Below are 13,850 nucleotides of genomic sequence, written 5' to 3'. Positions count from 1 at the left end.
CTGACGCTTTAGCATGATCATCAAACCAGTTTTCTTCTTGCACATTTTCCATTTAAGTGCACAACTAAAACTTGAAACTCGAGCTGCTGACTTTTAAAGCCTCCTCCATATAAAAAGCATGCTAAATATTTCTTCCCCTTCCTAATTGTGCACCGTTTTGTGCTGGCGGCTGCCACATAAAATCCCAATTACATGAATGAAAGTTAATTGTTGTAATGTGAGAAAATGTAAAGTAGTTGGTAGTGTGTTTTGCTGCAAAAACACCAAATCCTATGAAGTATTTTTGTCCGGTTTCTAGTGCAAATATATACTACATTTGAAATAAGAAATAATAACTTAAATGTAACTATTCAGCAAAATACATCTCTGCAAAAGAAATTAAGAGCCCACTGCTATGAATCCCATTGAAAACCTCCTGGTTACAACAAATATTGATTTCTGAACTCTCCCTGCATGTTTTTAATTTTGACCATTTCTCATTTTCTACAAATAAATACTAAATTTTTGCTTGGAATCGCAGAGACACGTTGTCAGTAGTTCATAGAATAAAAAAAAACAATATTCATTTTACTCAGACATTATCTATAAAGACTAAAATCAGAGAAACTGATCATTTTAAGTGGTCTCTTAACTTTTCCAGAGCTGTATAAGAATTTGTTTTAGGTAAATAGTTTCCGTTATATTTATGAAAGTATTAGTGCCATAGGCAGATTGTTTCACTTATTGCAGGAAAATTCTTCTGATGTGATAAACGAAACAACCTTTTCATCATTATTGAGGAGTTATTGAGTTAAACCAAGCTCCAATAACTTGACGAAAAGTTACCTGTAAGTTAGTTTTGTCTTATTTCAAGTGTACAAAAAAATGCACTAGAATCTACACCAAAAATACTTTTGTTTTTGCAGTGTAATATAGTCGCTCTATAAGTATCTGTGTAAGAAATGAGCTCTGTAGATTCAAAGCATTTTAGTTTCAGGTTTCTGAAGTTACAACTATCTGCAGTTGAGAGAAATAAAGTTTCCTCTGCGTCGCTGGCTAAAGTGATCATCGGACTCTTCCCACTTCTTAAGTTTTAAGTTTTGCTGTACAAAAAAAAAGAAAGACCCAGCAGAGTCACTTAAATCATTTATGAGACCTGTGATGCTCGAGCCGCAGCGTGTCTCGATTTTTTTCCTGCAACATGCTGCAACAATATCACTTCTTAGATGGAAACTCTGGACAGTCAGACACAGATAAAAGCAGTGAAAGGTGCAGTAAATAAATACTCACCTGGCTGACGTTACATAAACAACAGAACTGCAGCAAAGCGATGTCAAACTCAGAATGACTCAGCGCTCAGCCTGCACGGCTATCTGCAGTTTATTGAGAGTGGCATTCAGCAGTTTCCTCGAGAATCGTTTAAGAATGGCTGCTGCTTCAAACCTGGATAAGTGTTTCAGTTAAAGGCTCGAGTGGGAGAGTTACTGTCATTGATAACAAGGTGAAGCTCTTTTTTTAGCACAAAGGAGAAGTTTAATGTACCTTTTCTGATCTTCAAAAGAGCTTATTATCTCCCAACACAGAATATACAGTATGTAAACATGATAGAAGGAACATGCGTGTTTCATCTTTATTTGAAAGGTTAGCCTTATTAAAGAAACTGTTTGTGCTATTTGAAATAAAATGAGGTATTACAGCTGTAGCAGTAAACACGCATTAAAAATTTGACCTCTTTTTTTTATGTTAATGGGGTGTTGCTTTTTAATGAACTCCAAAATACTGAAACACGGAAAGTGTCATGGCTCCGCTGGTTTCTTGGGCTTTAATTGACTCATTAGGACTTTTAAGGGAGGTTGAAAAAAACCTGACTGACATTTAGAGGTAATCATTTCTCTGATTCTTCAAACCTTGAGAGAAAATACTAAAGAAATGTTCAAATATCTTCCAGGTTGCACTTCACACCGAGTAAAACATCCTTAGTTCTTATTTGGCTGAGATGCCTGTTGGCGTTTGAGCGAGAGAGAAAAAGTGCTGAACGTATAGTTTTGTCTGAATCAGAAATAAAATGTAAAAGCACATCTTAGACAAGGTTAAAGAGACCATTAATGGCGTAAGAGTTTCAAAGAAGATATTTGCCCTCTGACCTTATCTAAAAAAAGAGAGAGTAATCTGAAACACTTCAAAGAAAGGCGTTCAGGAAATGACTTATGAGGACAAGGAGAGTGAAAGAAGATTTCTGCTGCATTAAAACTTTCTTTATAAATGCCTTTCAAAGTGTCAAAACATCAGATTTAGATGACATATCAGATTAAATTAAGACTTTGATAATCTGTTTATTTTATTGAGTTCAAGCAGAAATCAAATCCTGAGTTCACTGTTTCTACATAAATACATATTATTGCTGCGACTCTCTGCCTACATCTCCCAGGATTCTGTGCGGTTCTGGATCAGAGTTCAATGAATAAGCTATATATTGAACATTGAATATTCTATCAGATGTGTTATCAGTTGATATAGATCATGTGTTTATCACAATATATGCTGTTATTGATTTATTATCTGGCCCTATCAATATTATATTTTAAACTAAACTATATTGTTTTCTGAATATTGACCTGATTTTAAAATTTTCTGTCAAGCAGACATTAGAGGGATTATTATGTAAAATCTATTTTTTTTAGCTTTATATCATGTTATGATGTTATTCCCTTGTCAATAACAAAACTAGAGTGTTGCTTTGACTCTCATGCATGCTTGAGAAATCCTTTAATCTCCATGGCAACCATTCAGCTGTGCGATACACCTGGTTGGACCTAGCTCCGCCTTCAATGACACAGCTCGTCCTTTGAGCTGCAGGTTTCAAACTTCGGAGCTTCTGCCTCAGACCAGCCTGTTCATGAGACTCCCACCGCTCAGCTCCTTCAGACTAGCGGCAGCAGCAATTAGCAAACACCTGGTGGAACTGCACATCTGCTGAGCTCATTATTCAAGTTCTCAGTGCAATACTGGTTAAAAAAAAAACTTTGTTGAAAGGTTAACAGTGGAGTCTTCAGTAGTTTCAGAAAGAGCAGGAGTTTTTAAGAGACAGAGGCTCAATTTTAAGCCATTAAATTTCAAAGTAACATTTCTTTGATATAAATAGCATTATTTATAACAACTGAAGTTACTTTATTATGCTATAAAATGGCACTGTGTGGCAGGAAAACACATAATACTACCTTTAAGGTTCTGCATGTGCTGCTGATTTCAAACCAGCGAAGACTTGGGAAGCATGTAAAACCAAAAGGACACAACATTGGGTGGTTATACTGTCATAGCCGGTGCCCACCTCGATCTATCACGGCGCTGCCGATGGCTCCCAGGAGGCCATGTGCAATGTGCAGGCCCCCACGCCGTCTTTTCACCCCCTCATCCTCAACCTTCCAGCCCCTCGACAGCCTCCACGGCCATTACTGCCCCACCATGAGTGGCAGGCAGTCCGGTTCCGCCTGACTGGAGCCTTTTTCTTCCAACCCTCAAGGACAACTAAGAGGACATATTGTCATCAGCTCATCTCTCTCATTCCCACGACTGCCTCCTCCACACACACACGCACACGCACACACCCCCGCACACACAGCCAGAGCCTACTGCGAGCCACTCACCTGTAACAACATCTACGTGACCTTTGCTTAATGTCCTCGGGTGCCACACCACAACCCATTCGCACAAACAGCCTCCAGGACCGGCTGCGCCTGCCGCTACTCATTCGCTCCCTTTCCCTGAGAGTCTTAGCTTCTAGGTGGGGGTTGTTAAGAACCACTTCAGATAGAAACCTTGAGCAGAGGAAATAAACAAGGCATTGTCTGTGAAGGCTTCTTGCTCCAGACCCTGAATGTTATTTTGTCTTTCTGGTGTAGATCTGAATTCTTTATCTTGTACTCTGAAAAAGTCGGAGGTGTCTTATGATGCAGGGCTATCATAAACCCTTGAAGGAAGGTTTTTAAATGAATCATATGTAGTTTTATTAGAAATAATCCTTTTGCATCTATTGTTTCTTCCACTTTAGTGCAGTAACTTTGAAGTGTTCAAGTACATCTCTCAGTTTTGTCCGTCCAAACACACTGCTGTATTGTTGCCTTCCCGGTGTTTCTTATAAACCATCCCTGAGATTTGTTTTTGCACTTCAGCATGCTCTTAGAAGTTGCAAGGCTGGTGAGACGTTTGGGAGTCGACACTGAACTTGAGATGAGAGGCTGTTGCTTACAGCGGCAGTGAGAAACTTCACATGTAAAAAGGAAACTCGTTTGAATTCGCAAATGTCAAATTCCAGAAATCGCGGGCTGTGATTTTCGGTGAGCTACGAACATTTCAAAGAATGGTCAGATGTATCAAAGAAGACGGTTTATTCTAAAATATGACTTACAGCAAGTAAGGCTGAGAGGGAGGAGAAGATGCACTTTGAGAATGAAATTTTTACTGGAAGCTTTTAATGATAGAAAAGAATATTTATGTAGAAGTAGGACTGCATCTCTACAGTAACTGCTTTTCAGGCATTGATTTCTTGCTTTAAGCTATAAGCACAGAAAAGAAATGATTAATGACTAAGAATGGAGACATACACCATCATATGTGTCAGAATATCTTCATAGTGATTAAATATTTCATTATTGAAGTAAGCTTTTTTACATTTTTTGGGATTATACAACATTACTGAACATTAAATTTTTATCACAACGTTTTGCGATACTATTATGATAAGGATAAAGGTGACAGTAATAATTATTTATTACATCTTTTTTAGATAACTATATGACGGTGACTGTGTGTCACAGCAATTATTGCCCTAAATAATTATAAAAAAGGCTTTTGAAAAACATTCCTGATGGCTAATGACTATTATGCTTCTTTAAGAATCCAGTCACGTAAAAAAGTGTGATTTTTAGCGCTAATTTGCCCATGAAAACTGTATTTTCAGATTTATTGGTATTTATTGATGCTTTCATTGAACAAACTGCAAAAAAAAATTTTAAATTATCAACCTGGGGTGCTTTGAAGCATCCTTAATTGTAATTAATTGTAACAGTGATAAATCAAAAACTCTTATCATAATAAGAAATTTGTCACGATAATTGATAAACGATAAAAATGCCAACCTTTGCGGCACATTGTGATCTTTCAATAAACCTCCTGATACATGTAAACCTATCACTCTATCTTCCATTGAGGTTATTTATGTATCTAAATTTATTCAACCCTACTGCAGGTTAGTATGTGTTACTGTTTCCAGTAAACAAATTAAACCGTAATCTAATATCACCGTGAGTTTTTTAAATTCAATGTAAAATGTTCTTTTTAATGACTCAAAGTTATGACAAGCATCTTTACTCCTTAGCTTAGCGCCCGTTTGCTGCCCTGACCTGCTGTTAAAGTGATTCATAGCCAGGCGGCAGCATTTGGCAGCGTTCCTGAGGAATCTCTGCACATTCCTCATGGGCAAAGACATCCAGTTCATTAAAATAATTATTAGTTATTGGGTTTATCCTGCTGCCACAGACCTTTACAGTTACCACCAGAGCTTTAGTCAGGCAAACTCGATGGCCACTCCTGCTTCTCCCTCAAGGTCCTCTGTAACCAAATCTGCACAATAAGTGAACTTTACTTTAAAAATTGATGGGAACTAAAACAAAGAAAAAATCAAATGCTGCAGCATATAAAAACAAAATGTTGTGATTTAAGTATCATAAATCTGAAATAACTTAAATTTTAATTAGTTGTACATAAACTAAATAGCAAAGACATTAGAAGTTAAAAGAAATCGCTGCTCCTTTCTACGTAGAGCTGCTTTATAGATTCTACTTCAGGCTTCGGCTCATCAACAGGTTCTATTTGATCTAAATCTGTGTGTTTTCCAGAGCATGTCAGACGGCGTTAGCTTCTGCTGCCGCCCAGGTGAGAAGACCTGTGAAATGTGGCCGATTCAGGAAAGTGGAGCAAAGCGCTAATTCGAGCGCGGAACAGCAGTAGCATCTGCATTAATTTATTTGCATCATCTGGTTTATTCATTTGTCACAATCACTGTCTCATTCACAGCTGACTAGCAGAAAGTAATATGCAATCATATTCAATCAGGTGTAGAATGAGATTCTGAGCATTTCTCTGCTGATTTGTTGATGCCAGACATGTTTGGTGCTGCACCACCTTCACCTCTCACTGTACGTACAACTGTTGATCCACTGGCCACTTATGTCTGTCAGTTCTGACTGTTCAGTACAATTATAATCACACAAACATATTTTAGACTATCCCCTCTCCTCATCATAGAGGATGATGGCAGGTCTTGTCTTTTACCATTTTGTAAATTCACTTTTAATTTAAAAATATAACTTCATGAATCCATCAGCTTCTTGGTTCTCTGCAAACGTGCAATTTGGGGATGTGTGCACTCTGAGTCTGTTTTTTGCCCTCAGGCTAACTTGATAAAGTTGTTTTCTCATTCTTCTTCAGTTTCAGGTGAGCAATCAGTTGCCTCTGCAGCTTCACTACTATAGTAATATATATCCGATTTGTGCTTTAAAGGGGATTGGTTGTCCTAAATTCACATCTTCACACTTTTATGCTTCCATTTGGGTTTCAACTGTGTCTGAAACCAGCTTAAAAAAAACACCCAGCCATTTCTTTGGCAAGACGTTCATATTTTTTTATGTCTGGAAAATGAGCCATTTCAAAAACCTCCAAATTGTTAAATCACAATCTACATGCTATGTGCTGTTATCTAGCAACCAAAGTTGAACTCTAGCATGTTTGGTCAGCTGGTTTTATGGTTTTACATTGGCTGCTGGAAAAGATAAGCGTTTTGCCTTTGACTCACCATCCAGAAACAACTTGCTGTATTCTTGTTGGTTGTGCAGGAGGCGCCACTTCTGCTGTCCAGCTGTATAATTGGGCATCTGTTGGCAGCCATTTTCACGAGTGAGTGTAAATGTTAAGTTGGCAGCAGCAGCTAATTTAGATTCAAGGGTGGAAAATAAATGTAATTACCAGAATAAGAATAGTTTCAAGCACTCACCAACATCAAGTAAAAATGTACAAACTTCAGAGGAAATGTAGACAGATGTCAAATGTGTTTTTATTATGTGAAGGTAATAAACTTAGACTGAGTTTCTTTGAATTTCATAAATATTTTCTCTCCTAAATCGAGATTTGTTGACAAGGATTTTGAAACGTGCACAAAAGCTATTCATAAACTATCCAAACAGATCATCCTCAGTACATAAAGGTAAAATACTACATCAGGGGCATCAGACTCATTTTCAGTTAGGGCCGTATCAAAGACCTGAATGTTCTTAAAGGGCCGGTTGTTCCAGAATGTATTGATAAACTGTTAAAATATCAATAAATAACTGCTTCACTATTCAATAGGTGATTCTTAAAATTAAATAATATTGAACATCTTTCCACGCTGATCAGTCCCTCCAGGATTTTGTGATTGTTTTTGTGGTTTTTTTGCAATCAGAATCACAGACTTTGTGGTGCTAATTTAGAAATAATTGTAAGGAATTTTTACGATATTTGAGATAATGTACGACGTTAAATGAGACTTTTAATTAATCTCCTTATCAATCACAGACTATAACTTGACATCAAGTGAGGACTGAGGCAGCAGTCACTTGAACTCAATGTTTTTGACCAATTTTGAGAAAAATTTGCAGTAAAATTGTGGGGATCTGTTGATTTTGTGTGAATTTTGCATATTTATGAAAAACTGGAGGGACTTTTTGATGTAATTCGGAGCCTAGAGGGCCACATAAAAAGCTACGGCGGGCCAGATTTGGCCCCCGGGCCTTGAGTTTGACACATTCTGTGGCATAAATCGCACTGAAGGTTCTTCTGTGTACTTGAGTATAAGTATTAAAAGAGGCCTTTCAAAGGCTATTCATTTCTATTTCCAGAATGCCAATTACTGTGCACAGCAGCAGCTTCAGCTATTGAACCAGTTTAAGTCAAACTGTTGTAATACATTATTATCTATTTCAGCCCGGTGTGGTGGGGAGATTCTCGCTGCTGGATTTTCATCAGACGAGATAGCCTGCTGAAAATGTAATTCACTGTTTTAGTATAAATCAATAAGCCTCCAAAATCTATTCCCTCTCTCCCACCTTTATGTTAATACAAAAGAAATTCCCAAATAGGACTTTAATGCACCACACTGCCAGGAGGTTTAATAGCCCCTATTTTATCTATCACTACTCAATTGACACTTAAATTTCAAGCCCATCTTAATTCCCCTTCTCCTGATAATTTTAGGTTACTTTTCAGAGCTCTGCGACCCGTTTTAACAGAAATTTATTGGCTTATGGCATTAGGAATCATATCCCATTACTTCTTTCTCCTCCACAGAAAAGAGAGAAGTGATCATTGTCTGTAATGTGGAACATCTACATGTCCTATAGCCGTGTACAAGCTAGCCAATACAAAACACGTTAAATACGGAACAAGAGGAGGAGCGAAGACTGAAAGCTAATTTTGCATTAGAGCGTTAGAGGACATTGAGATGGTTCTGATGGGGGATATAAATCCTGATGGACTCCCCATATGAGTGTGTTCATTAATCATGTGTCTCATTGGCCAGGCTCTGATTTGCCACTGAGACAGATGAAGATGAACCCGGCAATATATTTCTCATCATAACACAACCCTCACATAAATATTAATAGCATATTTTCAGCTGGTGGGTATGAATCATTTTTTCAGACAGGGAATTTTAAGAGCTATCCATGCGTGTCCAAGAACAGTACATAAGCGAGCGGTTGTGATAAACAACATTGCTTAAAGGCAACGCACTGGAGAGAAAACCTCAACTGTACCACCGATTTAAAACGTCTTTATTTTGATTTCTGGAGGCAAAGTTCTAGAAGTGCATTTTCATATTTGACCTTTTAGTTTGCAAACGCAAATATTTTACTTCAACAAGCCAATGTTATCCATATAGTTTTACATTTTAAAAGTAATTTGAGCTATTCCACTGCATCAATATTAGTTTATGTGGATATTTTTTCTTGTCACCCTCCTGCTGCTGTATTTCAGAGAACATTGTGAGACTTTAAAAGAAATCACCAAGTTTTTAGTGACGGCGTCTTAGCCATTTATCCATTATCATTTATTTTAAACACAACCTTTTGGTAAGCTAAGTATCGTCACACTCTGAGCTCAAAGTGGTGAACAGTGCTGCGCCCCGTGCTGACTAACTGCATTTTAACACCTAAAATAAAATTAATGTTGGGCTAGCTACTGGCTGGCTGGAAAATATTTGTTTTTGCCTGTGCGATGCAAGTCTATGTTTCTTTTATTGTGTTTCTAAAGTACAAATGGCTCTAAAATGTTACTTCACACAACATGTATAGTTTGGTTTCCATGTATTTTCTATCTTTGGAAAAATTTGAATCCATACTTCCAGAGTCTGTAAATAACTCAAAACACCCTAGTTGGCTTGTTCATGGTTTTATTGTGGCCAGTCACATTTATAAAACAGCGCCACCTTTCACATTAGGAGGAACAAAGACGATGAGTTAAGAGACTAATACTTTAGTTTCAGGTTGTGTAGATTAGGATGTTGTGTTGTTGCAGGGGCAGTTTCGGGTGAGGCGGTCTGCGAGGGTTTGTTAAATGGGGTCAGTGAAACAGTTTGTTAAACACTGAAGTAGACGGAGCTGGAAACCAGACGAGGCGTTGCTTTGGACTTGCCTCAACCCATTCATCAGCAAAGTGATTAAAACAGCTTTGTTTCAACAACTAAATAGCTTCACAAAAACGACTTAGCAACGGGGTAAATACTGTTTACCGAACGTGTCAAACTCGAGGCCCGGGGGCCAAATATGGTCCGCCTTAGCTTTTTATGAGTCCCTTTAGACTCTAGACGCCAAATTACATCAATCAGTTCCTCCAGTTTTAGCAAATATTCACTCAAAATAAACAGATCTGTGCATTTTATTTTTTTTCACTAATGCATACTTGGGAGACTATTGCAAATTTTTGCAAAAATGATCAAAGATTTTGATCAACCAAAGTTGAACCTGTAGTCGGCAGTATTTCTTATTTTTACAACACTGCTGTCTCAGTCTTACTTTGTATTAAGTTACAGTTTGTGATTGATGAGGCTAGTAAGAAAAAGTCACATTCAACATCATACATAAGCACAAATATTGCAAATAATTTCAAATTAGCTCCACACTTTTTCTTCACTTTGATTTGACTAATCAAAGTGAAGAAATGTTCATTATTATTGAATTATAATAAGCACTTATTGTAAGGAGAGACTGCTATTTGTTTATATTTTAATAATTTAAGGGGTTTTATCAATATATTCTGGCACAACCGCCTCTTAAGAACATTTATATACCTTAATATTTGCTCAAAATGAAAATGAGTTTAGTCATTTTTTACCAGCTTCTTTATTTAATATGAGCAAATGTTATATTTAGCACATTCCAGCTGTTATCCTTTGCATTTCTGTAAGATGTGATGATGTCCATCTAACCCATTCTAGTTGCAATTTTTCTGTCCCCGTTTTTCTTCTTAACACAGTTTTTTTCTTTTGGCATATAATATTGTTTAAACCTCATTAAGATATTTTCTTCCATTTGGAGAGCAGCTGTCGGTGAGATCCAGACCTGTTTGAATTAAAAATCTGAGATGCTGTGTTGCAAAAGCCCAAAGCACTTTTGACAGACATTGTAGCTGCAACACTTAAAAACACTCTGAATTTCACCATCTCTTTAACAATCTGAGCTATTGTAAGAGTTTTCTGGTCGTTCATATCATTGCAGGTGTATGACCATGAGTACAAAGCCGTGGTGGATGGCGTAGAGACGAACAGTGTGATGGAGATTGACCCAGTTGACCTCACTGAGATCTTCAGAATGGGGAACGGCAGTAAGGAGGTTGTGGAGGTGCACGACTTTAAGAATGTAAGTAAAAAGGTTAAACAAGTCCATATGGAGCTGACCCTTCTTTGATGCAAAATCGACAACACAATCATATCTTCTCTTCAGAAGAGAAACGGTCATGCTGTTCACGCAGCGATCCGCTCAGAGCTGAAAGACAGCTCTTCTCATTTCCCTCCAGTCATGTTTTTCTCTTAGATTTTGATCCTTTGAATGGAAAAAAAAGAGTTTGACAAACAACAGAAAAAGAAAGAGGAAAAGAAAATTAAAGCTGCAGTATGTAACTTTTATATATATATATATATATATATATATATATATATATATATATATATATATATATATATATATATATTTTATGAATAAATATTAAATATATAAAAAATATTTTTTAGTATAAACAAAAATTATTTTTGCATATTTGTTGAAATTGTCTGTGAAAAAATTTAAGCTACTCTGCCTTCCCCCAGTGCTCCCAGTGATGATTTGAAACAACCAATCAGAGCCAGGAGGCGGGTCTTAGCGTAGCTTCCCACTTTACTGTCTGCTAGATGTAGCTAGCATAGCCTGTCATGAATGCTAATGCTAGTTAGCATGGCCACCGCTGGTACAGGTAAGGTAATTTTATTTATATAGCACATTTTCAGCAACAAGGCAATTCAAAGTTTTACATCACCAAGAGAAAGACAAAAAGATAAAAGTACAAAACTAAAATTTAGGTTCCCCGTGTTTAATAAGAATAAGTAGTCCATATAAACTGGTAGGGTTTCTCTGGATTCTTGTTCTGATACAACTATATGTTGGTTCTCCATGTTTGATTATTGTTCTGGGTTGTTAACTAGATGGTACTTTCTAAGTTTGTTCTATATTTGTAAACTAATAGGAGTTTCTCTAGGTCTTGCGCCGATATTAAAAGTATCAAGTTAAATGTTGGTCTAAAGCACAAGTGTCAAACTCCAGTCCTCAAGGGCCGCTGTCCTGCAGGTTTTAGATGTGCCACAGGTAAAAAAAACACTGGAATGAAATGGTTTAATTACCTCCTCCTTGTGTAGATCAGTTCTCCAGAGACTTAATGACCTAATTATTCTGTTCAGGTGGTGCAGCAGAGACACATCTAGAAGTTGCAGGTCAGCTGGCCTCAAGGACTGCAGTTTGACATCCCTGGTCTAAAGTAATGAGTAATCCACAATTTATCAAAGTAATGAACTAAACAGTTTTCTGTTTTAAATGTTGATCTAAAGTAATAAGTACTCCACAGTTTATAACAGTAAACTAAACAGACAGACATGGGAAACGGATCCTGTTTAGTTATTTCTCTGACATTAACACATTTAGCAGCGAGTACATGACGTTGATTAACAGCGCTAAGACCCTCCTCCTGGCTCTGATTGGTTGATTTTGGTCGGGAGCGGTTCATTTCTTCAGACGTAGTTCAGGAAGGTGATTAAGATTGATCTTTTCACAGATTATCTCCAAACAAACATGGTGACAGTTTTAACAAACATGTAAAAAACCTATTTTTTATGTATATGTTTTATAAATACTTCAGGTTTAATCAGCCTTTTTAAATAATGTTCACACACATCAGTAAATAATGCTAAAGCAGCAGCAGATGTTGAGATTTATGTGCATTCAGCAACCTAGAAAAAAACAATCAATCTTGCTAAAAAAAAACAAAAACAAGAAGTGCTTTCTTCCCACTAATTCTATACAGCAACTTCTTTACAGTACAAAAACAAACACCATTAAGTAGCCTTTCTTTATGTGTTCCTCACTTTCTGGAGCTGCTATTTTGTCTGCAGTAAAACTCATTAACTTACCTTTCATTCCCAAATCCTGCTCAAGTGTGCAGGATGTTACACATTCTGCATCTGGGAGAAAGGAGTGCGCAGCTTGACTGGGTAATGAATGCTCTTACTCTCACTCCATTATTTACTGTGAAATGTTGGGGTTGCAAGGCTGAAAGTTACAGGTTGCACTTCATCCCGAACAAAAAAACCCCACACTGAGTGGGTATTGTTTTTGTTACAATGGTCTTTGTGAGTGGAAAATGAATCAATGATGGAAACCAGCACAGCGAAGGACGGCATTAACCTCTGAAGTCTCATTCTTCCACACCAATAAGAGCAGTGAATGTACGTCTGTGTGAATAAATCGGAAACATGCATAAACACATCTGCTCGCTGTTGTCCCGCTTCCTGTGGGTGAAGCACGTCCCCGAGGAGGTTTGTTTGATCCGGCGCTCCGCCATGAAAGAATAAAAGCAACAACTGACTGAACACAATGATTCAGGCCTCATTGGAAGAGAGGAACTAACAAAACTCACAATAGTTTGCAGGTAGTTTGCGCTTGAGCAATTGTGTTAGAATTGATTTTTTTTAGGATAAGAAAAGGTGAATATCCTTGGTTGTTATAAAGCACCTTCAAACATGAACTCAATCAAACCTGGGAGCTGTTGAGAAAAGTGGAAAATGAAACTATTATTCCCCTTGGGGTTGTAGAGCATTATATTTGCCCTAGCTGGGGATAGAAGACAACCTGAGAGAATGTATTGCTGCAATCAATATGATTTTTTTTAATCTGTGAAATGGTTCATCTGTCTGCATTTACCTCAACATTTTTTTATGAGACATGTCAGAAATATACCAAGAGCACCTAATGTTAGGATAATGCTTTGAGACTGACATTTCTAACATCATGTTGTTTTTTTATTGTGTGACTTAATTGCAGTAGGGAGGGTGGACAAAGAGAAGGAAACAGTTTATAGGCCTGGAAATTCACAAATTACAACCAAGAAAAAACAGCATAAATAAGGAATGAAACAGGGTTAGGAACAGGAGTGCAGCAGCTGAAAGAATAGATCAGTCAGCATTAATAATTATTGAATTATTACTTCCAAACTAGTAGCATAAACTTTCCTTTTTTGAGCTGTTGTGCCAATTTTCTTAT

The 13,850-nt window shown here is 37.2% G+C and overlaps 1 protein-coding gene across 2 annotated transcripts in view; it reads left to right on the top strand.

Moving 5' to 3' along the window:
* Positions 1-13,850, top strand: part of tnmd (tenomodulin) — an 85,247-nt gene that overhangs the window by 39,177 nt on the left and 32,220 nt on the right. For both annotated transcript variants that reach the window (XM_032554856.1, XM_032554857.1), the window contains exon 3: positions 10,785-10,925. In XM_032554856.1, coding sequence (XP_032410747.1) covers positions 10,785-10,925 — 141 coding nt within the window. The remainder of the gene's footprint in view (positions 1-10,784; positions 10,926-13,850) is intronic.

This window comes from Xiphophorus hellerii, chromosome 23, assembly GCF_003331165.1.
Source record: "Xiphophorus hellerii strain 12219 chromosome 23, Xiphophorus_hellerii-4.1, whole genome shotgun sequence".
NCBI lineage: Eukaryota > Metazoa > Chordata > Actinopteri > Cyprinodontiformes > Poeciliidae > Xiphophorus > Xiphophorus hellerii.
The sequence above is the reverse complement of the archived record's forward strand: the minus strand, read 5'-3'. Positions and strand labels throughout refer to the sequence as shown.